Source organism: Xenia sp. Carnegie-2017, unplaced genomic scaffold, assembly GCF_021976095.1.
Source record: "Xenia sp. Carnegie-2017 unplaced genomic scaffold, XeniaSp_v1 HiC_scaffold_1, whole genome shotgun sequence".
Lineage (NCBI taxonomy): Eukaryota > Metazoa > Cnidaria > Anthozoa > Malacalcyonacea > Xeniidae > Xenia > Xenia sp. Carnegie-2017.
The window spans coordinates 6,141,128-6,163,401 of record NW_025813402.1 but is presented as its reverse complement, the minus strand read 5'-3'; the positions used below and the strand labels follow the sequence as shown (position 1 = coordinate 6,163,401).

At 34.5% G+C, this 22,274-nt stretch overlaps 2 protein-coding genes across 3 annotated transcripts in view; one reads left to right on the top strand and one right to left on the bottom strand.

Moving 5' to 3' along the window:
* Window positions 1–170: 170 nt before the first annotated feature.
* Window positions 171–2,833, bottom strand: LOC124434507 (tRNA (adenine(58)-N(1))-methyltransferase catalytic subunit TRMT61A-like). 2 transcript variants are annotated; one of them, XM_046984408.1, is made up of 9 exons: window positions 2,499–2,833; window positions 2,179–2,286; window positions 1,952–2,114; window positions 1,747–1,849; window positions 1,424–1,521; window positions 1,245–1,303; window positions 1,081–1,168; window positions 775–857; window positions 171–561 (listed from the first exon to the last, which is right to left on the bottom strand). In XM_046984408.1, the coding sequence occupies exons 1-9, from the start codon at window positions 2,562–2,564 to the stop codon at window positions 331–333; spliced, it is 999 nt and encodes a 332-aa protein (XP_046840364.1). In that variant the 5' UTR covers window positions 2,565–2,833; the 3' UTR covers window positions 171–330. The 2 variants fall into 2 exon arrangements, with proteins under 2 accessions (XP_046840364.1, XP_046840357.1); XM_046984401.1 differs by having other exon boundaries at window positions 2,179–2,307; window positions 2,499–2,651.
* The window catches only part of LOC124459527 (dynein heavy chain domain-containing protein 1-like), a 44,901-nt gene continuing 25,452 nt past the window's right edge, over window positions 2,826–22,274 (top strand). Inside the window, exons 1-30 of the mRNA XM_047008982.1 lie at window positions 2,826–4,822; window positions 5,229–5,594; window positions 6,447–6,621; window positions 7,227–7,445; window positions 8,366–8,488; window positions 8,588–8,644; window positions 8,729–8,833; window positions 9,414–9,515; window positions 9,731–9,928; window positions 11,024–11,194; window positions 11,606–11,878; window positions 12,291–12,374; window positions 12,611–12,745; window positions 13,466–13,558; window positions 13,635–13,766; window positions 13,891–14,119; window positions 14,413–14,619; window positions 14,813–14,969; window positions 15,770–15,912; window positions 16,026–16,166; window positions 16,545–16,777; window positions 17,065–17,328; window positions 17,403–17,507; window positions 17,631–17,939; window positions 18,733–18,870; window positions 19,313–19,475; window positions 19,828–20,090; window positions 20,390–20,611; window positions 20,959–21,226; window positions 21,745–21,910. Coding sequence (XP_046864938.1) covers window positions 2,991–4,822; window positions 5,229–5,594; window positions 6,447–6,621; window positions 7,227–7,445; window positions 8,366–8,488; window positions 8,588–8,644; window positions 8,729–8,833; window positions 9,414–9,515; window positions 9,731–9,928; window positions 11,024–11,194; window positions 11,606–11,878; window positions 12,291–12,374; window positions 12,611–12,745; window positions 13,466–13,558; window positions 13,635–13,766; window positions 13,891–14,119; window positions 14,413–14,619; window positions 14,813–14,969; window positions 15,770–15,912; window positions 16,026–16,166; window positions 16,545–16,777; window positions 17,065–17,328; window positions 17,403–17,507; window positions 17,631–17,939; window positions 18,733–18,870; window positions 19,313–19,475; window positions 19,828–20,090; window positions 20,390–20,611; window positions 20,959–21,226; window positions 21,745–21,910 — 7,073 coding nt within the window. The 5' untranslated portion in view covers window positions 2,826–2,990. The remainder of the gene's footprint in view (window positions 4,823–5,228; window positions 5,595–6,446; window positions 6,622–7,226; window positions 7,446–8,365; window positions 8,489–8,587; window positions 8,645–8,728; window positions 8,834–9,413; window positions 9,516–9,730; window positions 9,929–11,023; window positions 11,195–11,605; window positions 11,879–12,290; window positions 12,375–12,610; window positions 12,746–13,465; window positions 13,559–13,634; window positions 13,767–13,890; window positions 14,120–14,412; window positions 14,620–14,812; window positions 14,970–15,769; window positions 15,913–16,025; window positions 16,167–16,544; window positions 16,778–17,064; window positions 17,329–17,402; window positions 17,508–17,630; window positions 17,940–18,732; window positions 18,871–19,312; window positions 19,476–19,827; window positions 20,091–20,389; window positions 20,612–20,958; window positions 21,227–21,744; window positions 21,911–22,274) is intronic.

Here is a 22,274-nt window from a genome sequence, read left to right as displayed (position 1 = left end):
CGCTGTGAGAGATGAACAGGAAACTAGGTTCAGCCGCTGAAGACGAGTATTCGTCTCTTTTTGCAAACAAGAACTTGAAATTCGACAATAAAATCTTGCCATTGGCTATAACTATGTCCAAAAATTTTCTCAGCTGAAAAGAGCTTGCCAAAAAAAACATTTCTAACAAATTGCTTGACAATATATATATCGGAAGAATAATCAAAACAAGATTTTTACCATCACTTATTCATGTACAAAGGAATGAGTTATTTTCATGAAATATTTTTACATGAAGATATCAACTCTATTCAGAGTGCTACTACTATCGGGTTTATTTATATATATCATTTAAGAATACCACGAGGCAAACGTTAAATAGCCCGTATGACCAGGTATTGGTAGAACAGGTCGAGAAATAGTTATATCGGTAAATATTTTATTTTTCATTGCAACTTTTTCTTCCTTCGTTCTCTTGATGAAACTTTCTTTTGTACTGTTTTGTATCTTCTTCTCATCATCGTCTAATTCGCAGTTACTTCGTTTTTCAGGTGGCTCTGCCATATCGTCTTCTTCTTTTGCCTGTAAATTATCGGAATCATTTTGAAAAATAATCTTTTTATGGTAGCAAGTAATTACACATTCATTTCATCCGACAGTTACAAGGTTAATCATTTAATTAATATTATTTAATCATAACAATGTACAACGGTGATACTGCATCAGATAATAATTTCCGTGTATTTTGACCACACTAGTGTACTATCATTTCAGTTATGAAAACAAGATCCTTACATTTCTATCGCCAAAGTTTGGTACATCTGCCTTTATCGATGTTACGCTGTATTTTCGTTGCAGACATTCCATGGTACGGATATCTTCATAAAAAAAGATTTAAAGCGTTGCACATTTCATTTAAGATATTACAAAACAAGAATCAAATGGTCTACATATATAGGCAAATGATTATTGCTACAGGCATTGAGTGACGTTTTCCCGCGTACGTAAATACATATATCCAGTTGTTGTGACTATGAACCACAGAGAAGGTCAAAATTATAGCGACTATACCTGATTACCTATAATTGATTTTAAGATTACCTCTAAAACCATTCTCTTCTAAAACAATACATGTCTGTTGGACTTGTTCAATACATGGTGAAAAAGAGCACAGATGTCCGCCATTAGTCTAAAAATCGAACGTACGTATACATTTGAGTTCATAAAAGAAGTGGCTGTCTAAATAAAGAACTACGTAAATAAACCTTCAATGCCTCTTTCGAAAACTTTATTGCATCCCATGGCGAAGGAAGGTCCAAAAACACTAACAAATTTTAATATCAATATTATGAAATGGTAACGAAAAAACGTGACAAATGTTTGCATCAGACATTCATTGAAAATAGTTCAACTGTTGACCAATATGAAAAACAGACTGCCTTACCAGCATCAGCAACATTGCTTAAACCAAATCCATTTTCAAGAACATTTTTATGAGTAACCGTTACCATATCAGAAAGACCATGACGTTCAAATTCATCTCTATGGGGAGAAGTAATGTCGTTTTTCTTTTTGGAAAAATGTAGCAAATGATGCAGCAAAATTGTCATGCATGATGAATAAACAATTCATTTCAGAATAGTCACATGTTTTAGAACTCTAATGGATAAATGAAAGTCAATGCTACATAATTTATCATTCAATTATGGGTATAATATTGGAAAGGCAATTCAAATTGTATTCAGTTATTTTGCTTTTGATGTCAACCTGGCCATAGTTGCTCGCATTTCATGAAATTCGAAAGTGTAAAGATGTCCACAAGGTGCGATGGTTCGCAATATGGCATGGGACATTGAACCACTACCAGTTCCTACAATAGTAAGGAAAAATTACATATATTTGGAAGCAAAAACAGAATTGAAAGAAGAATTAAAAAAATAGCTAGCCACAAAAGTATGCTTTCGTACTAAACCTGATTCAACAACAATTGATCCAGGTCTAAGGTTTAGTTGCAAGAGAGTCATGCTAATATCTGCATTATATAAGATCTGTGTTCGATGTGGCAATGTCACTGTCCATAATTCTGGTGTAGCAAACAACATGTAAATCCATCCTTTTTTTGTCTTGGAAAATACCTAAAATACAATACAATACATAACATTCTGTCACAATAAGAGTTGATGGGCATCTCATGAGTACCTTTGAGCCATATTTCTGACCAATGAGATGGTTATGTGGAAAAGGACCAAAGTTTGTGTTGAAGATTTCGCCTCTCTTAATTTGTAAGGCTACCTTTCTCCCTTTACCCTGAACAATGAACAAAGTAGTCTAGTTACGAAATTACTTTTTCCCTTTAAATGTATGTGCATTAAATAAAAATGTAAACTTTTAAAAAATAGACAAGTTGTGAACTTCAGATGCCATCTTCAGACTGTTTGTGTTCATTAAAAGGCGCATTATAGTTGGCCGCTAGTCTTACACATGTCGAGATTTTTAGAAGAGACGATCAGTTTACTTACCATATAAACTATAACGGTGTCTCCATTTTCAACGTGACTCTTGTATTTTAGTAAACTATAGCTCATACTACAGATAGCAGAGATATTGTAATTTTTTTAGGTGGTAAACATAAAATGTGTAATGTGTGTGAATGAATGAAAATTATGAAATTTGAAATATCTTTTCTTGTCCCTATGTGCTGTACCCCCCGGCTTTGAGGGATTTTATATATTATATATATATATATTGAAAAAACGCGGAGGGTAGAGATGGTTAACTACTGACTTCGATGCCATTGCTATGACAACGTTATGACAAAAATGGCAGATTTTCTGGTAAGCAAGATGTAAATATCTAAGGATGAACAAAGCTTCAAACTACTCAAACTACTCTAGTCTTATTCAATCATGAGTAATGTTACGAAAGGATACTGGATAAATTATTATAACGGAAAAAAAATAAAATTCCTTATTCCTGTAATGTGAGGTGCATCCGCGCATGCATTCATTGCAATGGATGACAGTCAAATTACTGAAAATAGCAATGTTCCGAATCTCTTTGAAGAATCCTCTGTTGACGAGCACCAAAGAAATGTTTCAGTGAATTTTCTTAAGGATCTGATAAACAAAGTTGTCCGTGGCTTTGTTTCAAGTCTACACAATGATGTACCAGATATTTGGCAATCTTTCAATGAGGTTTTGCACATAATTCAGCCGTATTCAACGCTAATTGCCGATGACAATCAATTGATGCACTATGTAGAACGAGCTTATCATCATGTTTGTCAGAGACCAAACTGTGGCTTGGATATATCTGCGCTTGCTTTAGCATTTCCTCAATCTGTTTCAAAGCTTCAAGAGAATTCTACTACAAAAAAGAGACCTAAATTTCCTTCCACAAGCAAAGGTTTTAACTTGAGTAACTTTTCTTCAAGACAAATGGGTAAAAAAAAAAAAGGTATTATTGTACCTAAAGATGTGATGATTTCATCCGGAAAAATATTTGAAGATATAAATGCAGTTGATTCTAAATATCTTTTTGAAGAAGACAATCTATGTTTAAATGACTTGCATAAATCCCTTCCATTTGTTGTGTATGAGATTAGTTTACGTGAAGCATCATGGGGTAAACCGCTAGGAATTGCCGCAACAGCTGTAAACACAGATCTGGCTGAAACTCTCCAAAACTTATCAAGTTCTTGTAAATCACCAGCACTTCAGATAAACAGAAATCTATCAACAGTAGATAAACTTGAACAAAGTAAAAATGATTCTGAAGAAAGACATGCGAAACTTCCATGGACTGGCAGGGAAATTGTTGAGAAATTGGTAAAAGGCAACTTCCTTGGTTTGACAAAGTTTGCCTACCTTATTCGAGCAGAAAGCAAGCGTTATGATCCATACAATTTGATTGTTGTTCCACGAAATAAGATAAAGTCAGAGCACTTTGTTGTTTCATCACATGCCATTCTTCATGTTTTACCAAATCGTCCATCTGAACTGGTACCATTAAGTGAATGGTACAATGAAGCAATTTTGTTCAGTGCTGTTGTCAAGTATGGGTTTTTTAAGAACTTCTTGTTGGCAAAGATGTTTTTACGTTGGAAACATATGAAAAAACTTATTCAGTTCAAGGTGTTACGTGAGCATGTATCCAAATCCATTTTGTCATGCACAGGCAGGTTTAGTTCAGCCCTACTTCGCATATATTCGCAAGTGATAGACATGGATCAAGTTATCTTGCTTCCACTCAATGATCATGCATGCAAGCCATTGAAAGAGTTTAACAACATTACAATGAACATCCTTAAAGATGGCCATGAATGTATTAAAATGTTTTACACTTACTGTTTGTCAGTTGTCAATAAAACAATAGAAAAGTGCTTCAAGCACATGGAATCCTGCAAAGACCAATTGAAACAGTTGCCGAAAGGTCAGCATTCCTTGTCTGTTGTCAAGGAAATAAAAGCAGCAAAGTCTCAGAATTTGCTTGATGCCAAACATGAAATAGTGCAGCTTGAGAAATTTGTTCAACTTGTGGAATATATTCTGATAGAAATACTGCTTAAACTTGCCAAAAAAAACATTTGTTTATTCGTTAGTGATGTTTTGGAATGTGAGGCAATTAAAGACAATGGCCTATTTGTGGTTGATGTGAAATTTGACAAACATGATCATCTTGTAATGAATCCTAATGTTAAAGTCCTTCAAGGATCTTTGCATTCTGCTTTGGAGTGTGTTCTAAACATCCTTTGTCAATCGTCAAATTCTTTACATGTGCAGGCTAATATAGATGCCGAGGAGCATGTGACAAGAGTAGGTGATTCCTCTTCATCCTCAGACAGGTACATTTATACTTCATTTAATTTTTTATGTTATCACAACAACAAAGTGTTAGACAAAGCTGTCAGCAAGTCCTCACGCAGAAACCGAGAATGAAGAAATTTTCACATGCTTAGCCATTCCTGTCTTTCACTGCCACTCAAGTTTTTATACCCAATAACCATCCATTTCAACAATTTTCCATCACATTGTTCACCTTTATGCGTACTGGAAGCTCCAGCCATTCCTGTCTTTCACTGCCACTCGAGTTTTTATACCCAATAACCATCCATTTCAACAATTTTCCATCACATTGTTCACCTTTATGCGTAGTGGAAGCTCCAGCTACAAAATTATTTTCAGCTATATTAATCATTGTTGAAGTTAGTCAATCCTTTTTTGATGTTTATAGTTTACCTTTATTGATAGGTCCAGTTCAGGAGGAACAGACTCAAAGTCTCCAAACCCATTTGAGAGTTTCTGCTTAGGTCAGTCACCTGTGAGTACTGTTAAGAGTGCAAGCTTGCCAAAACTGATTGATCAAGTTGAATCTTTTGTTGAAAACGAAACAGAGCATATGAAAATATTTGGACTAAAATCAGTATTTAATGAATCACCCGCGCAGGAAGACACTTCCCAGCTTCTTGAAAACTCTGAACAAAGCCAAGAGGAAGTGGAGTCAATAATTCAAACAAGACCTGGTATGATTGTGCAAGGACAAACAATGCAATTGCAAGTGAAGGCATCCACCAGCCCTGTTGCATATGAGAAACTTAAGAATATTCTTCTCAAAGAGTAAGTTTTGCATTGAGAGAAGAGCATTTTTGTATCATTTTCATTTGGTTTTTTATTATATCAAAATGTACAACTGGTAAATCTCCACGAATGCTTTCATACGAACCACCATGTTTTCAGATATATTGTTGACATTATGATACTGAAGCGGAATGCAATAGTTAATTTATACCTATAAAATAAGCGTGGTCAAACGTGTCGCAGCCATTTAGAAGTTAACACAAAATTGAATACTCCGTGATATTAAGCGCTCTCAAAGACCAGTAGAGAGTTTTTCAAAATAACATGCACTCCTAACTTGATTTTGTATCTACGAAAAAGCTATTTCTGTTACCTACTGTCAATGTTCTCCTCACTTTCCTTCCCTACGCTCCTGCATATTATTGTCTACGTATATATTAGTGTATATTTCTATTGAGAAAGCATTTATCTTATTTTTTATCTCCATTAACCATATATTTTCTTTTAAAAAAGTGCTGGTAATTGAAAAATAGATTGATTGCAAACTATCTAGGTTAATCTCATACTGTAGCTACGTACTTTTTGCAATTCAAAAAAAAACAGGTCTTTTTTCCTCATCAACGTTTTCCTCATGGTGGCTAGATTAGTCTACTGTATGGTAATACTAAAGATGAATATGTTCAGTTGCGTAGCCAGTCTACAGATTAACTTACATGTAAATTTCAGAAGTTTACCATTATTCAATTCTTTGAAATCTGTTGTTCTCACGGTCCCGCGCATAATTGCATAATGCGAATATGTTATGTTATAAATTTCTTTCGTCCGACAAACATTACTGACTATCTAGTTAGATTATTCCATTCATTTGAGATATTCATTCGTATGTTTTAGTGAAGATATCGTTCATGCCTTTCGGAAACAGGAGGAAATTGTCAATGCTGCATCTGCAGAAGTGATCGAGTTCTGCAGGAGCAACGAAAGACTCTTTGAGGTTCATAAATTTGTTCGGACTTGGAATAATACTGTGTTAAATTCATGGCGTGGAAGGCCGACGGAAGTTATTGAGGTACGTTCATATCATGTTAGGAGATGTTGAACATGATTATGACCAGATTTCTTTGCATGGTATAAGGTGTATAACAATACGTATTTACTCACAAATATTAAACCAAAAATCTACCTCAAGCATATACCTCAACCTCAGCACACCACCATTTTTATACTGCGTAAAATTTCAACTTTACTGGATGACGAAAAGTTAAATAGGAAACAGAAAGGAGAAAATGAAATTGTACATAATTATACAGTCCAACTTCATACAGCCGCTGTCACTGTGACGCTTTTGTCACATCGGCTTTGTCATCTCAGTGGTTGGTCAAGAATATTCGTGTGAAAGTTCAATCCGATCCTCGTCATCTTGTCCAGTGGAGATTATTCGTCATCCACTACAACCTCCCTCCCCTCCCTCACCGCACTGTATTTCAAGGGATGCAAGATGTAATACAATTGCCATGTATCACTAATTGAAAATAAGTCTCCAGGGAAGTGTTTTCATCAATATGCTATTAATATGCTTTTAAAATGATCCAAAATTCTTTCAGCAGCCTGTTTGACTGAGAAACCTGAAGAAACATGGAAATTAACTGACGTTTTTCTATCTACATTTTTTAGAAACAACTTAGACAGATTAATACCTGGATGGTAGAATTAGAACAGTTCACGAAGTCATTCTGCACAACTAATGGTTTATTAATGGTTGATTGCCGAAATATCAGAGATAGCATCGTCCCGAAACTTGGTTCCATTTATCGACAACTATCCAAGATGGTTGCAAAGGATCTTATGAGGATGTCGAAGAAGTTCATTGACGAGGCTCAACAGCTTGTTAAGGTAATACGTTTTTATCAACATGCCATTTTTTCACTGCGGAAGTACTGTTTGCAGTGTAATATTTGATAAAGTTTCCGTTACTAAACATTCAGCGACATTGTAGCAACTTAGCTATAACATCGTGTAAACCCGTTATGGGAAACATCAAAAAACTTACAATATCACGCATGTAACCCAACGTACAGCAACATTACATTATACAACATTACGTAACCCAACATTCAGCAACATAATTACATCATACAGCATTACGTAACCCAACATACAGCAACATCATAACATCTTAAAACATTACATAACCCAACATTACGCAAAATAGCAGCTTGCAACATCACGTAACTACGCATTTGGCAAAACTAAGTAATATTAGAACATTACCCACTGAACAGATCACAACAATTACCGACACCTTACAAACGACTTATTCACAACCTCAAACGAATGAGCAATTTGTTTACTTGAGCCTAATCTACGATGGCAATACACAATTGATGCCCACACATTTCCTCTACACCCAATGACACATGAACTCTGAAGATGACTGCCGCTCAGGTTGTCAAAACGTCAGTCAACATCAACACCAGCAGTTCTGCTAAAGACTCTACTAACCTGGATGATCTACAACTAAAAACACGTAACTAAATAACATTGATAACTAAATAACAAGTTATAACATGCGTAGATGTTCCATGATTCGTTAGTCGCGGAAACTACGTGGCATTTTTAATAGTTGCGTTGTTAGCCCGCAAGGTTTGGTCCTGCTATGTAAATTTTAGATCATTAGCGTTATTTATTTGTTTAGAAATTTATTGTTTTTATGCTGAGGAAACATCGAATCATTTAACCCTTTATCCGACACGAAATGAAACTCAATTGTTCAAAAAATTTGCCGGAATTTACCTTGGTATAATATTTTTTAGCAACTGTCCGATAGGCGTACCGATTTAGAGAATTTTGCCAATTTCATCAAAGTACATGGTAAAATAAAAAAGAAAGTGTCATTTCTACAAGTTGAGGTCGAATATATGAAAAGCATTTTTGAGGTACTATACAAATTTCATACCAATATTTTTGTAAAATTATTATACTATTTAACTATTACAAAAATGATATTTTACTTATAGTAATATTACTTTGTTCAGATGATTCGTGCTAGCCAGCGACCTTTGTCTGAAAAAGAGAAAGAAATTGAAGATGCTGTATGTAGATTACATGAATCTCATCTGAGTTATTTCATCAAATTAATAATACTTGTTTATTTTATCATATTTTTTTCCTATCAGACTTGCTCATCTTGGGAACAATTACTTTTTTGTCTTGAAGAGGCTTCCAACTTCTTGGTCTATAAAACTCCCGAAATAATGCGTAACCTTGATGATAAGATTATGGTAAGATCATTTGGTATATTTACACTATTTTTAAAATAAAAACGGTAAAACGCGTAGATGTGATGTGATAAGCTTGTCAATAAATAGTTATTCCATACAGAGGAGTAACTAGAACGTTAATTGGGGAGGGAATGTATATTCATACAAAATCCATTGTGCCTTACTGATTTCTTTTGAAGTGAATAGAATTTCAAAAGAAATCAGTAGGGCACAACTGAATATATGAATATACACCCCCACCCCCCCAATTAACTTTCTAGGTACACCTCTGATTCCATGACGTGAAGTGGTGTTGTGAAGGGATACGATGATTTTCTAAGTCTAGGTGAACAAATTTTTTTTTGTTTTAAACTATGTGTAATAAATTTGATTGTATAAAATTTAGCCATTTCATTTAACTTACTGCCCAGTAATATCTCACATCATATTCAGCATAGAAACAAACTGTAATAATAACATAGAAAAAGGATTTAATAATCATAAATAATTCACAAACTTACATAATGTTCAGTAACAATGCCGTCTATGCATCAGGAAAGGACATCTTGCTCATCGCTGTTTATTTAATGTGTTCTTTTAGTCTGTTGAGCATCAAGCTCGTGTTGTTGGTAAAAGGGCAACAGGCGGAGAGTTCCTGATTTCTGAGAACAATTCCTCGTTGATGATATCAGGTTTAATGAAGGTAAAGATTGCCGTTAATGATTTTCATGTCTACTGAAGTGGCTTTATGCTATTGTTTTCACGGAATTCTCGAATTCTCACGAGAGAAGAGAATTCACAATTACAGCATAGTTTTATCGTAGAATTCTTGCTAGAGGGAGAGAATTCACATTTAAGAATATTTCGAAACTGTCGAACCTGTCTTCGGTAGTCAAATTCAACTTTTTTTTGCTATAGCTTCGGAGAACATTTAGAGGTTATATGAATGATTTGGACGAGCTCGTGGAATACAGAGAAGTGATTTCAGGCAATAAGTTTTGTAAAGATGAACTTCTACAAATATTGAAGAACGCAGACATACGTTATGAGTTGTGGAAGTATTATCAAGTGTGCGGCGAGAAAATCGAACATTGGCTTCAAACACCATTTTTTAAGGTAAAGCACTGTGATTGAGCGCATAGCATGATGGGAGAATGATATCATTGCGCTTTTAGCGTATGAGTAAGACAACATGAACCGCTCTAGGTAAGTCACCAAATTACACAAATGCGGACATGACAGGATTGAAAATGTAACTGTGTTTGAACAGAATATCAGAGTGAATGGGGGATCATGGGTGCAAGATCCACCCAATCATCGTTTTTTCGGCAAAAATTGTTCATCTATCGGCATATTTTCATTTAATGCTAAGTGCAAACCAAGACCATACCACGCCCACTTTGCCGACAAATTTGACGCTTCGACACCCCATAAAACATAGAAATCACTACGCCCCTGCAGAATATACTGGGGCTGGTTGCACGAAGGCTGAATAGCGCTATCCACTGGGTAGCAAATTTTTCTGAACGTTTAAAAACTCTCTTATAAGAGAAAAATATACGATTTGAACTGTGCATTCACTGAAATAAAATATTGTTTCGAGGATTACAAAATTTCTTTGTCGTAAAAAAATGTAAACATCTTTTTTACAAGTTTGAAAAATTTTACTATCCAATGGATAACGCTATCGAGGCCGGCCCCTGATCTTTTCTAACTATTTTAGCAGCTAATAAGTAAAAACGGCTTATTAATTAATTTCATTTTATGTAAGTAAACGATCGTGAGATGAATATATAGTATGATGGATAATGACGTAGAAATGAATCGTATGAAATAAAAGATAAAGAGACTGAAAAAGTAAAATGAATAATCAGAAGATAGATCTTCATATGGCAAGTTTATATTCGTTTTCCCTTTAGTTTAGGATGGGCTATTTCATGGCTGATCCCTACGTTTTCTCAATATCATACGTCTCTACTATCTTGAAGTTGTCTTTCAGCTGACAATATTATTATTAAAAGATTAAAACTTTAATGGTCTTGCGCACTAGTGGGCGTCGGAAATGAATGATTATGATGTGAAATTAATCTGCATATCGCCCTGTAAGAAACTCAGTTTGTGTCTTGTTAGCAACTTACACGAGTAAAAAGATGCTGAATATTCACACTTTCATCACAATTGACTACATATTAAGTATTTCGTATTTTGTAGACAAACATTAAGAAAGTACTTGAAAAGATGAGCGAATGGCAGTTGGCTGCTGAAAATCTAAAATCTCTCTTGCCTGACCATGATGAAGTGTATGAAGCATGGATAAAAAAAATGGAAGCATTCACAAAAGATTTTCCTCTCTTGCAATTACTTTCCAGTGATGCGTTGAAGGTTGGTGAAAGGTGATATCATTTGTGATTTATTATTTCTGTCGGCGGATACATGTGTTATATGTGTATGCTATCGTTGGATACATGTGTATTTATGTGTATACTATCGGTGGATTTATGTGTATACTATCGGTGGAATCATGTGTATTTGTGTATGGACTATCGTTAAACTTTTCCTTTCTCGGAAAAACTTCTGGAATTCCCTTCTATGATTAAAGCCAGGTTAAAGTGCCTATATCACCCTCAGGGAAATAATCTATTTATGTAGAGTTGACTATCCTAAGAATATTTGCAATATATTTTATAAGACGAAAATGTGATCTTCCTTGACTTTTTGGGCATCAAATTTGGCTTTTTTTGTGTTTGATCGTAAAAGGGCTGATACATGGTGTTCATTTTACTTTATATTTAGCCACGACATTGGAAAGCTTTGTTTGTTGGTATGGGGCAACAATATGATCCAAATTGGAGTTTTACTGTCGCAGATCTTTTCGCTCTAAAACTTGGTTTGCACAAAGAGCTCATAAATTCAGTTTGCAGTGGTGCTTTGAAAGAGTACTCGCTTGAAACACAGTTACGATCTTTGGCAAAAAGGTGGACGGAAAAGGATTTCAAGTTGGCGAAACATTTTACTGAATCTCGAGCACCAAGTAGTACTGACAATGGTACAATTACGCCCGGAAAGGTATATAACGTGGCTTACTGTTTTAGAGTGAATTTTGCTTAGAGTTGATGCGAAGTGCTTGCTAAATTATGTCATTTGGTTATGTTTTTTCATCATAAATAATTTTTTGAAACTTTTTTGTTTGAACATGATCACTTCCCCATTCCCCCTCCCCTTGCCGTGCTTTCTATGGACACGATTTCATTTGTAAATTAAGTTGATGAAACAATTTGAAAGAACAGGTAATTATGTTAATCGCTTTTGTAATTCTGTGAGAAATCAAGAAGATAAAATTTCATCAATCAATGTTGTACAAGCACCCAAGAACCACCCACTTTAATAAACTGGATCTTAATTGCATTTTGTGTTTTTTTTTATGAAAGTTTTGCTGCATATGCTATGAAATTTATATTTAAACCTTGATGTTTGATAGGGAGTGAAAATCATGCAAAAAGATTCGAAACTAATGGAAATGTTTATCTTGACGGGTGAAGAAGAACTGAAATGCCTTATTGAGGTATACTATCATTTGGAAAGATCTTATTTGCTGATTAATATTTCTCTAACTTCTTACTTTTCTCATTTGCAAAGATCTAATTTGCTTAGTGATATTTCTCAAACTTCTTGCTTTTCAATTAAAGAATTTCTGCACATTAACCTGATCGATTTCATTGAATTCAATGCTATTTTCCCCCGGAGTGTCCATAGACTCAAATGAAAACAATGCTGTTTCTTTTTATGTATTTTGTTTAGGATAATCGCGTAACGCTACAGCTTATGTTATTCTCTCCGTACGTCGCTAATCTTACACAAACAGTTGAGCAATGGATGAAAAATTTAGATCAACTTGAAGAAATCCTTGATATATGGGTTGCTTGTCAGAGAAAGGTTACTCTGGAATCCTTATCCTGTTGTTTGTAACTCGTATTAATGATTTGCCAACCTCTATGTATGACTTATTTGTTTGTTCATATTGATACATATATTTTACAAACTTTGTTATAGCCAATGATTTAGAACCCATTCCCCTTGATAATTGAGTACCGTGTGAAGGTGAGGCAAGGACGCCATCTTGGATGGTGCAAAAGGCAAAACTCAAGAACAAAAATAAGTTGAAAGTTAACGAAAATAATCATCTCAAAAACTGAAAGAAAAACAAACCTAGAATATCAACTCTGCTAAACCATGTCAACGCAGAAGATGCAGATTTCAGCTGTATATATCATCAGTTTTACCACCTTTCAAGATGGCGTCTTGCCTCACTCGTGCTTCGCATAAAACTGTAGTATTTTGGCGGACTTTGGTATCTAGTGTTTTGATTTATAAATCATTGGTTATAGACTGATATACTTAAGCAGAACAAAGTCGTTGACAAAACAGCCAACGCTAATCACTGTTGTCTCCAGATATTCATAAACTGAACAGCAATAATAAGTAACGCTTTTTCATTGTGACTTGTAATTTTTTCTTTCTTTATTTCGTCGTCAGCTATTTTCCTTAAACCTATCTATTTGTTTTAAACTTTTCCAACTAAATAAAGTATGAAAGCTTCAATAATGTACAGTTATTCAAAACTTCGTGCTAAAATAAGCTGTTTTTTTTTTATAGTGGTTGTACCTTTCCATGGTATTTGATGATGATACAAGTATAGACGATGATGCAAAGATGCACAGTTTTCAAGAAGTAGATAAGAAATTCAAGGTACAGCACGAAACGGATAGTAAATAGATACTACATGAAATATAAATGGATAGAATAGTTGTGTATGTTTATTCAGGATTTTATGGCCAGTGTTAGCCGTGACCCTAAAGTACTTTCTGTGTTGTCAAAAAAGCGAGGTGAAAAGGGATATCGTGAGCTTCAAGGGGAAAATTTACGTTCAATGCTTTTTTCACTACTGAAGGAAGAGGTAGGGTTAGGACCTTCTATGAGTTCTATCTGAATGAAAATATGTTTATTGTTGAACCATCGTAGATGTCGTAAACACTATAATCTTAAATGTGGCATATTCTTCTTACTTCATTTTTTTGCAGGAAAACTTGCTGAAGTCTGTTTCCCATAAAATGGCAAAAATTCGCGAAGCGTTTCCTCGTTTGTTTTTCCTCAGTGATGACGAAGTTCTCGAATTGCTCCTTCCAGCAAGCGATCCCCGTAAACTAATGCCTATCGTGAGAAAATGTTTTCCAGGAATCAAGTCCTTGCAGTTTAGTTTTCCAGAAAAAGAAGAGATACTTTGCCATGGACTTGATGCCACGTTAAAAGGTAAATTTGATTTTGGTTTCATAGATCGACAATTGTCATTACACAACCTGTGAAAGAAACTATTTTCTGTATTATTGTGTTTAGATGTACATTACGGCCGAAGCCTTGCTTCATTATTTTCATTTTGCTCTTTCAACTTCAAACTATTCCTTTTCTAACTTATTAAATACATAAAATGAAAAGTTGAAGAGCAAACAATTCGTGTTGCAAAACAATGTACGATTTAGGCTTTAAAAGAATTCTAACCTAACGGAACACGTAAAAATATGGCGCTTTTTATTCATTTTGTACAGCACATCTTCTTCAAGTCACTTCCATTAAAGGCGAATTTGGCGAGTTGATGAAATTGAATGAAGCTATTGCAACCGGAAGGAATTCGCAAACTTGGCTTAAAACACTGGAAGTATCGACAAAGACGGCTCTTTCATTGAAATTTACTCAGTACCTCCTTAAGTCGTTGTCAAGAAATGGAGAGAAGACAATAGTTGCTGATTTTTTATGTAACTGCCGATCTTTTACTTTTTATTGTTACTTTACCTTTGTACGATGTAACCATGGTTATCCCCTGAAATTTTTTGGAAGGGGGGGTCTCTGTTTGCATGTCTGCCCCCACATTCTTTTTTAGGATGTTAAATAAGCGTTCAGCATGCTCTACGATCTCTCTGAATTATTGATTTGATCTTTTTGTAACAGATGAAAGTACAGCTGCCAATGAAGATGCTAATGAAAAATCCTTTCTTATCCTTCGATATCCTTCTCAGTGTATTCGTTGCGTTGAAGATGTTCTTTGGACAAGGAAGATGCATGCTGCCCTTGTATCTGGTAGCAAGAACACTTTGAAATCATTATGGTAAGATGAATTTTGAAGAATTGTTTTAATGTTACGAAGCAAACTTGAACAAACAAGGGTTTCTTTTTATTTTAAGTTGATGTAAAATTTTTTGCAAGTAGATAGAGATTTGATAGAAATTCGAAGTCGGACAGCTCCACGTGTTTCTTGTGTTTAATATAGAACTTAATATTTTCAAAAGAAGTTGCAGCATTTTTAATTTTATTATTTGCGCTCTTGAATTTTGTTATTGTATGTTGTAGGAAATTTTTGATCCCAAATTCTCATGTACTGTCGTATTTATGCAATTCTCTATCTTCAAAAGTTGAATGAGATCTTACAGTGTCTCTTACATTTTATGTCTGTAACTTGCCCACTTTCATATTGCATGTTTAGTGCTACAATGTCAGCAAAGTTACTTCTATCTTTAAGAGTTGCAATAGTTCTTGCAGTGCCTTGTAACATTTTATATCTGTAACATGCCCACTTTGTTGTTGCAAGTTGAGTGCTATAATGTCGGCAAATTGACTTCCATCTTTATATGTTGCAAGAGTTCTTCCGTGTTTCTTCTAACATTTATGTCTCTAACATGCCCACTTTGTTGTTACGTGTTGAGTGCTATAATGTCAGCCCAGTCACAATGCATGCATTCATTTATAAACACATTCTTAATTTCAATGTATTTTTAATGCTTATGTATATGTTTGTAATCATGAAAAATTGTGTTTGGAGCTTGCTCATTGACTTATATTGCGGTCACTTACATTCATGTTAAGTTTACACGCATGTTTGCAATGCAAACCTCTTTATATCACTTACAGTCCGAATATACTTCGTGAGATCGACGATTATGGTAAGGTGTTAAGCGCCAAAGTGTCGAGAAAACTTAAAGACATTCCACACGTTCGTCCACTTTTGCGGTCTTTGTTGCTTGCAGCAATGTACAAGAGAGATGTTGTTGACAGTACGTTTTGTATTTTCTTTATTCTTTGTTTTAACCGGCGTATATCTTTTATATTTCTAGTATAATTACTATTCTTTGTACAAATGCATAAAATTTTTGTTATATCTTTTTAGGACTTGTGAAATGTGAAGCTATCTGTCCACATTGTTTTCAATGGCAAAGCTGTGTTCAGCACGAAGCTTCGTTGAAACAAATTTTTTATACAACATATTTCACTGGCGTGTCTCATGCGCATGAGGATGATTCTATGGCAGGTATGTTTTACTGTCATCATAAGCCTCGTTTTTCACTAGAAAAACTTTATCGACACATAAATTGCGATGTTCCATGATGGAGACGAATTTTCCAAAACATCACCTCTGTACATGTAACTGTTTTGTTGAACTACCGCACCATTATTGTCCAAAAGTCAATACAAACTAGGTGTGTTCTGATGTTTCGTCTTACACTTTTGGATGTTTTTTCGACATGTAGTAGGTATTCATACCAATTAAGAGATGTAGACAAAGGTGCACAGAGTGCAAGTATGAGCTCAATTGAGCAGCAATGTTTAAATATGCAAAACTGTCTTAGTGATTGTAAAGCCATTGTCTTTGCAACTCCTAAACTTTTCTTTATGTATTTATCGTTAGATAAAATTCCACTGAACATGAAATATGAGGGTAATCATTATAATATCGCCATACTTGGATCAGTATTTCCTTATGGTTTTGAGTTTCAAAGTGAGCGAGGTTCGTTATTCATGTCTCCGCTGACCGAACGATGTTTTCTTACTTTGTCTTTGGCTTTGGCTCAATACACGTGTGGTGCAGTTGTTGGTCTGCATGGATCAGGAAAAACTGAAACTATTAAAGAAATGGCACGAGTAAGCTCATTGCTGCAAAATTCATGTTATAAATTGTGTTAATATTCATGTGTGGCAACGTGCATAACTAAACATGTTGTTGTAAATTGTGTTAATATTCATATGTAGCAACGTACATAACTAAACATGTTATAAGTTGTGTTAATGCTCATATGTAGCAACGTACATAACTAAACATGTTGTTATAAATTGTGTTAATGCTCATATGTAGCAACGTACATAACTAGACATGTTATGTTAGTATACATGTGTTGTTAACGTTTTTTGTCTATGTCATGCTTTTTTAGGTGATGGGTCGGCACCTAGTGTTTTTTAACTTTAGTGTGTCAATGGTCAATTCAGTGGTGACGAGAATGTTGACTGGCATGATTCTTAGTGGAAGCTGGTTGTGTTTTGAGGACACGCAGAAATTATCACAGCTAAATTTATCCATTTTGGGAGACCATCTTTCTTCTATCAGTCAAGCATATCAATGTTTGATTATAGATAAGAATAACCAGTATCTTGTTAGAGGTAGAACGCAATGTTCCGTGAACAATGCTTTCAAAGAGGTTAGTTTTGCTGAGGCTGGAGTGAAATTTGAAGTATGTAATTCTATACTGTGTGATCATATGCCTATTTTTAGAGTGCAAAAAACAGGACACGTCGAAGCACCGTAACTTCTTTAAATTCATTGCCATCAACGGTAGCGAATTCCAACACAAAAAAAAGTCAAACCAGTAGCATCTTTGTAAGTTTTTATGTCTTTGTTTCCATGTCTTTTTAGCTCATATTTTTTTTTGTGTTTCTATCTGCTTGAAGTTCTTCTTAATTTGAATCATATATTATTTTTGATTTTACACGTATTTTGCAGGTAGAAAGACGTACATATATTCCCAGACGGTTTTCAATAGGCAAAGAACGAAATGTAGACAGTAGACAGTTCTATGATGACGAATTACCGTTGCCTGTGTCTAATCCAATCAAAGATATTCATTCAAAACCTGAATGTGAACTCGAAGCAGATGATGATGTTGACGTTATCATAAATCATCTAGAAGGCACATCCTTAGGCAGTATAGTATTCAATGGTTGCTTGTTAAAGACACATTCTATGGCTGGTTGTTTTATGACAATAACACCGACTGATGATGGCTTCATCGATGTTCCAGAAAATGTCAAGGTTATTTTCTTAAACAATTGTTTTCCAACCGTATGCAAGTTTGGTTATGTCGTTTAACTGTACATTTTTATGTGACATTTCATTGTTTGAAATTTGTTGTATCTTTTCCTTTTACCATATGAGCTAGGCCTGAGTACAAATGTGCATGAAAGGAGTTGAATTAGTTTATGAGTTCATGTTAAATGAGCTTGAGTGACATGTATTGATATTGAATACATGTTAATGTTTATACAAGAAATATAATAAAGCGTCTATAGCTGAGTTTACATAGGCTTGTGCAACCCCGATCTGAGCTCGTTCAATTTGAACAATGAAAGAGAGTTTCTGGAAAATTTAAAACATTTGTTTTAAATTTATCTTTTTCGTATTACTGTTATTTCATAAAAGAAATAAAAGATGTTTTTCGCGTTTTGCACTCGATCTTTGGTCTCTAGCTTCCACTAATCTGCTCTCGAATTCTCCCAAAAGTTTCCCAGGTTATCATAAGCTTGTAAAAACACAGAAAACATTTCTTGTTTCTTAATTGTGTAAGTAGATCGTCTGGGTTAGTGTCTGAGTCACTTGACTATAAAGATGACCACCATTAAAGATGTCGGTTCGTCCATCAATAATAGCACCAACAGTTTTCTTAGGATCGCACTCATTGGACGATTTATACACAAACATTTAATTATACTCCTGGTTTCGTAGTCAGAAATTTTGATATGCTATGTCAACTAAATAGTGCTTGCCAACAATATCATTCTTTCCTAACGTCATAATGATACGTTTGTCATTGTTTTCCATCATTTAGGCTTCATTGCGTACAGTTTCAATGACGAAGCCTGATGCAAAGAAACTTGTCGAGGTTTGGCTTCTTTGTAATGGCTTCTCTGAAGTGAAAGTTTTGACAGAGAAGATTATCTTGTTTATTCAAGTTGCTATGTTTGAGGTATGCGAATAAAACAGTTAACCCATCACCAGTTTTCAACTCATTTAACAGTAAAAAAGCAGTGTTTTTTGAAACTTCCTACTGTTCTTGAAAAGGGCATCAATGTAGCTGTACACAATTACTATGGGCTCTTTTGATTTGTCCACTCTGTCAACATTTTCATTGGAAAGAAACTAAAGTACCCGGAAAAGCTTGCTCACTCACAAATTACTTACAATACCTTTAGGCTTCCAACACTTTAGCTGGGGAATCAAGATCACTGTTTCATAAACCTAAAAGCTCACTACCTAGCTGTAGTTTCCGTACATCTTTATATCCACAACTCATAACAAGTTTATTCTCGAATTTGATACTACATATTGAAACTATGTATTGTTTCAGTTATATTCTACTGATTGTGTAAAATCAAATAATTACAACAATATAATTTCTGATTTTGTAGCTACCGACACAACTATTTATTGGAGCAAACGTCTTAAAATCAGCAATAGTTCACGCTGGAAATAAGTTACGAATGGAGTGGGCTGACTGTGGAACAACAAATGATGAAATTTTGAATGAAACTGACAATATTTCCAACGTTACAACTGAGGACGAAACAAAACGTCTGTAACTCTACTGTTTTTTAAACATATTATTTAATTTTTTGTTTGAAAGCTTTTGCGAATATGCTTTAGTAGTTTGCTTATTTGTGTTATTTCATTCACACCGTACACTATCAATTATACCAGTTTGCCTCACTATATATGTCCAGTGGTTTATGTTGTGTTACAAGGATTATACATCTGTTACAGTTTCTGCTGTTTACAACATATTTTCTCACATATTTTGTCAATTAATGAACACTTGTAGTGATTTTAGACTGTTAATAATTGTTAAGGAAATTTATTTTGTCTTCTATAATTCAAAAATTTTCAAAAATTATTAATAATTATTGAATACATCATTTTGATATAGGTATCTCATCTTCAGTCTCTCTGCTCGAGACATTTGAAAATAGGACAAAGGAAGAAAGTGCGCTAGTGTACGGACTATTCAGTGTTCTATGTTCCAAACTGGATGAAGAATCTAAGAAACTGGTCTGCTCAAAGATTGACATAATATTTACTCATACTGTATTGACGTCTGCTACACAGTCAAATACGACTTGGATAGCTGAAGCAGTTAGAGAACAGTTGATGGCAGAAATAATGCAACCAAATATGAATCTTGTTACCAAGGTAAATATTACTGCCAACAATGGTTCTCAATTGCCTTCTGAAATTTACAAATGATCGTATAGTCTCATCACTAATATTTGCATTTGTAAAAAGAGAGTTTTGTTGGTAACATTTGCCCAAAATACACGAAATTATTGAAAAGAGACTGGACCATTGAACAACGAAGCAGCACACTGCTACTAACGTGAACGTGCTTCTAGAAATTGCGCTATTTTTTGCCCTCTATGTGTGGTATATTTCCAAAAAATTCTCTTACAAAAGATGTTGTTTCCCTCTAATAAGCTCTTTATACTCTTTAGGCAATTCAACTTCACCAGGCATTGCAAATGAACCATGCAGTTATTTTACTGGGTTTGTCTGGATCTGGAAAAACGACGATTTACAAGACTTTGTGTAAAGCATTGAACAGTCTTAACAACAAGTTTGGCTTTAATGTCACCACAAACACATCCTCAGATTTTATGAACTGCTCAAAAATCAATCTTACTGTTTTATTTCCTCGATCACTAACTGAAAGTCAGGTATGTTTAGTTAAGAAAAGAGATAAGTTACATGTGCAGAGATAATTTCATCTCAATAATGTGTTTTTGAATTCAAAAAGAAGGTTATCATCTTTCATGTTCCTTTTATAGTTTTTAACGAAAGTATAAGAGTAAGTTTGATGACTTTATGTTTGGATGATGTTAATATTATGTTAATAGCTACAAGTTGTCACCTTAAATACATTTCTTGACCAGCTGACACAGAAGGGTTTTCTTTAACGAGATATTTGCTTATATAATTGATGAGATATTTATCCATGAAGCTTTATAATTGCAACTCTGAATCATTGTTTGATTCTGATTTGTTTTCTTTTTGTTTATTTTAGTTGATTGGTTGCATTGATCCATCGACGAAATCATGGTCAGATGGGGCTCTCGTTAAGTGCATTCGCAACGCCCAGACTATACAAAATGCTTCAGAAGTGTTGGAAACTACAGGAAAATCGCAGGCTCAGAATAATCATTCTGGAAAATATCACCAATGGATTGTTCTTGACGGAGCATTGGACCATGGTTGTGCAGATCAAATCAATTGTCTTCTTGACGATGGAAGAACACTGTGTCTGGCCAGTGGGGAAATTCTTTCTTTCGCAGGTAAACATAAGAAAAAAACTTTCTAGAAATTAGACTTTCCTTCTTTACTTTCACCCAATGCCATGCTATTTTAAGATACGTAACATTGTTTGTCCCCTTGTAAAATGGCATTCCCATTTGATAAATTGTCAAACTCGACAAACCTACGTAGTTGGCAATCCCTGACCAGACGAAAATTTCATTAAATACATAATGAAACATAATCCGATAAAGAATATTTTGTAAACTTAAATTGAAGTTATAAAAAAGACAATTAAAACTGCAATATTTCAGTTTTATTACAAAACCATCATTCTGTCTGATATTGCTTTTGAAATACAACCGAAATATTAAACTTTTTATCGTCTTGTTTTATAACTTTAATTTAAGTTTAGGAGATGTTCTTTTTCGGATTATATTTTATTTTCTACTACTTATTTGATGTTTGTGTGCTTTGTCACAGTGCTCATTTCCACTATGATTATACTATGTTTTTTTATTGTGTGTTTCTTTTACACTCCATATTTTTTGACGTCTAGATGCAGTTAGTTTCCTTCTCGAGGTTGATGATCTTCAAAACGCTGCGCCAACAACCGTCGCAAGATGCGGTATTGTATATTGCCCGGATGATACTGTTGGATGGTGGAATATCTTCAAGTCATGGTTGAAGCATGCGCATGCAAAATGGAACATATCAATTCGTGGGTACATATTAATGAAACTATTTTTTGTTACTTGTGCGGAAAGACGACAACTACCAGGCTCTAGCTATGTATGCCTCTACATATGTCTAGTATATTTTTTTGTGTTCAACAATGCTTAGGTTTCCGTATCTTAATTACAATTGCACCGTGTTACATGTAGATATAACATTACACTAATACTTTTCTACTCACGATATCATACTCGTGAAACATTTCTGAATCAACAAATGTTTTTTTTCAATGACCTAGAACCCAATCTACTAGATATCTGACTCTGCCAAAATTCTTTGGTTAAGAGTGAGGCAAGCCACCATCTTGAAAGGTGGAAATGATGATATTTACGATCAACATCTGCTTTTCCTGAA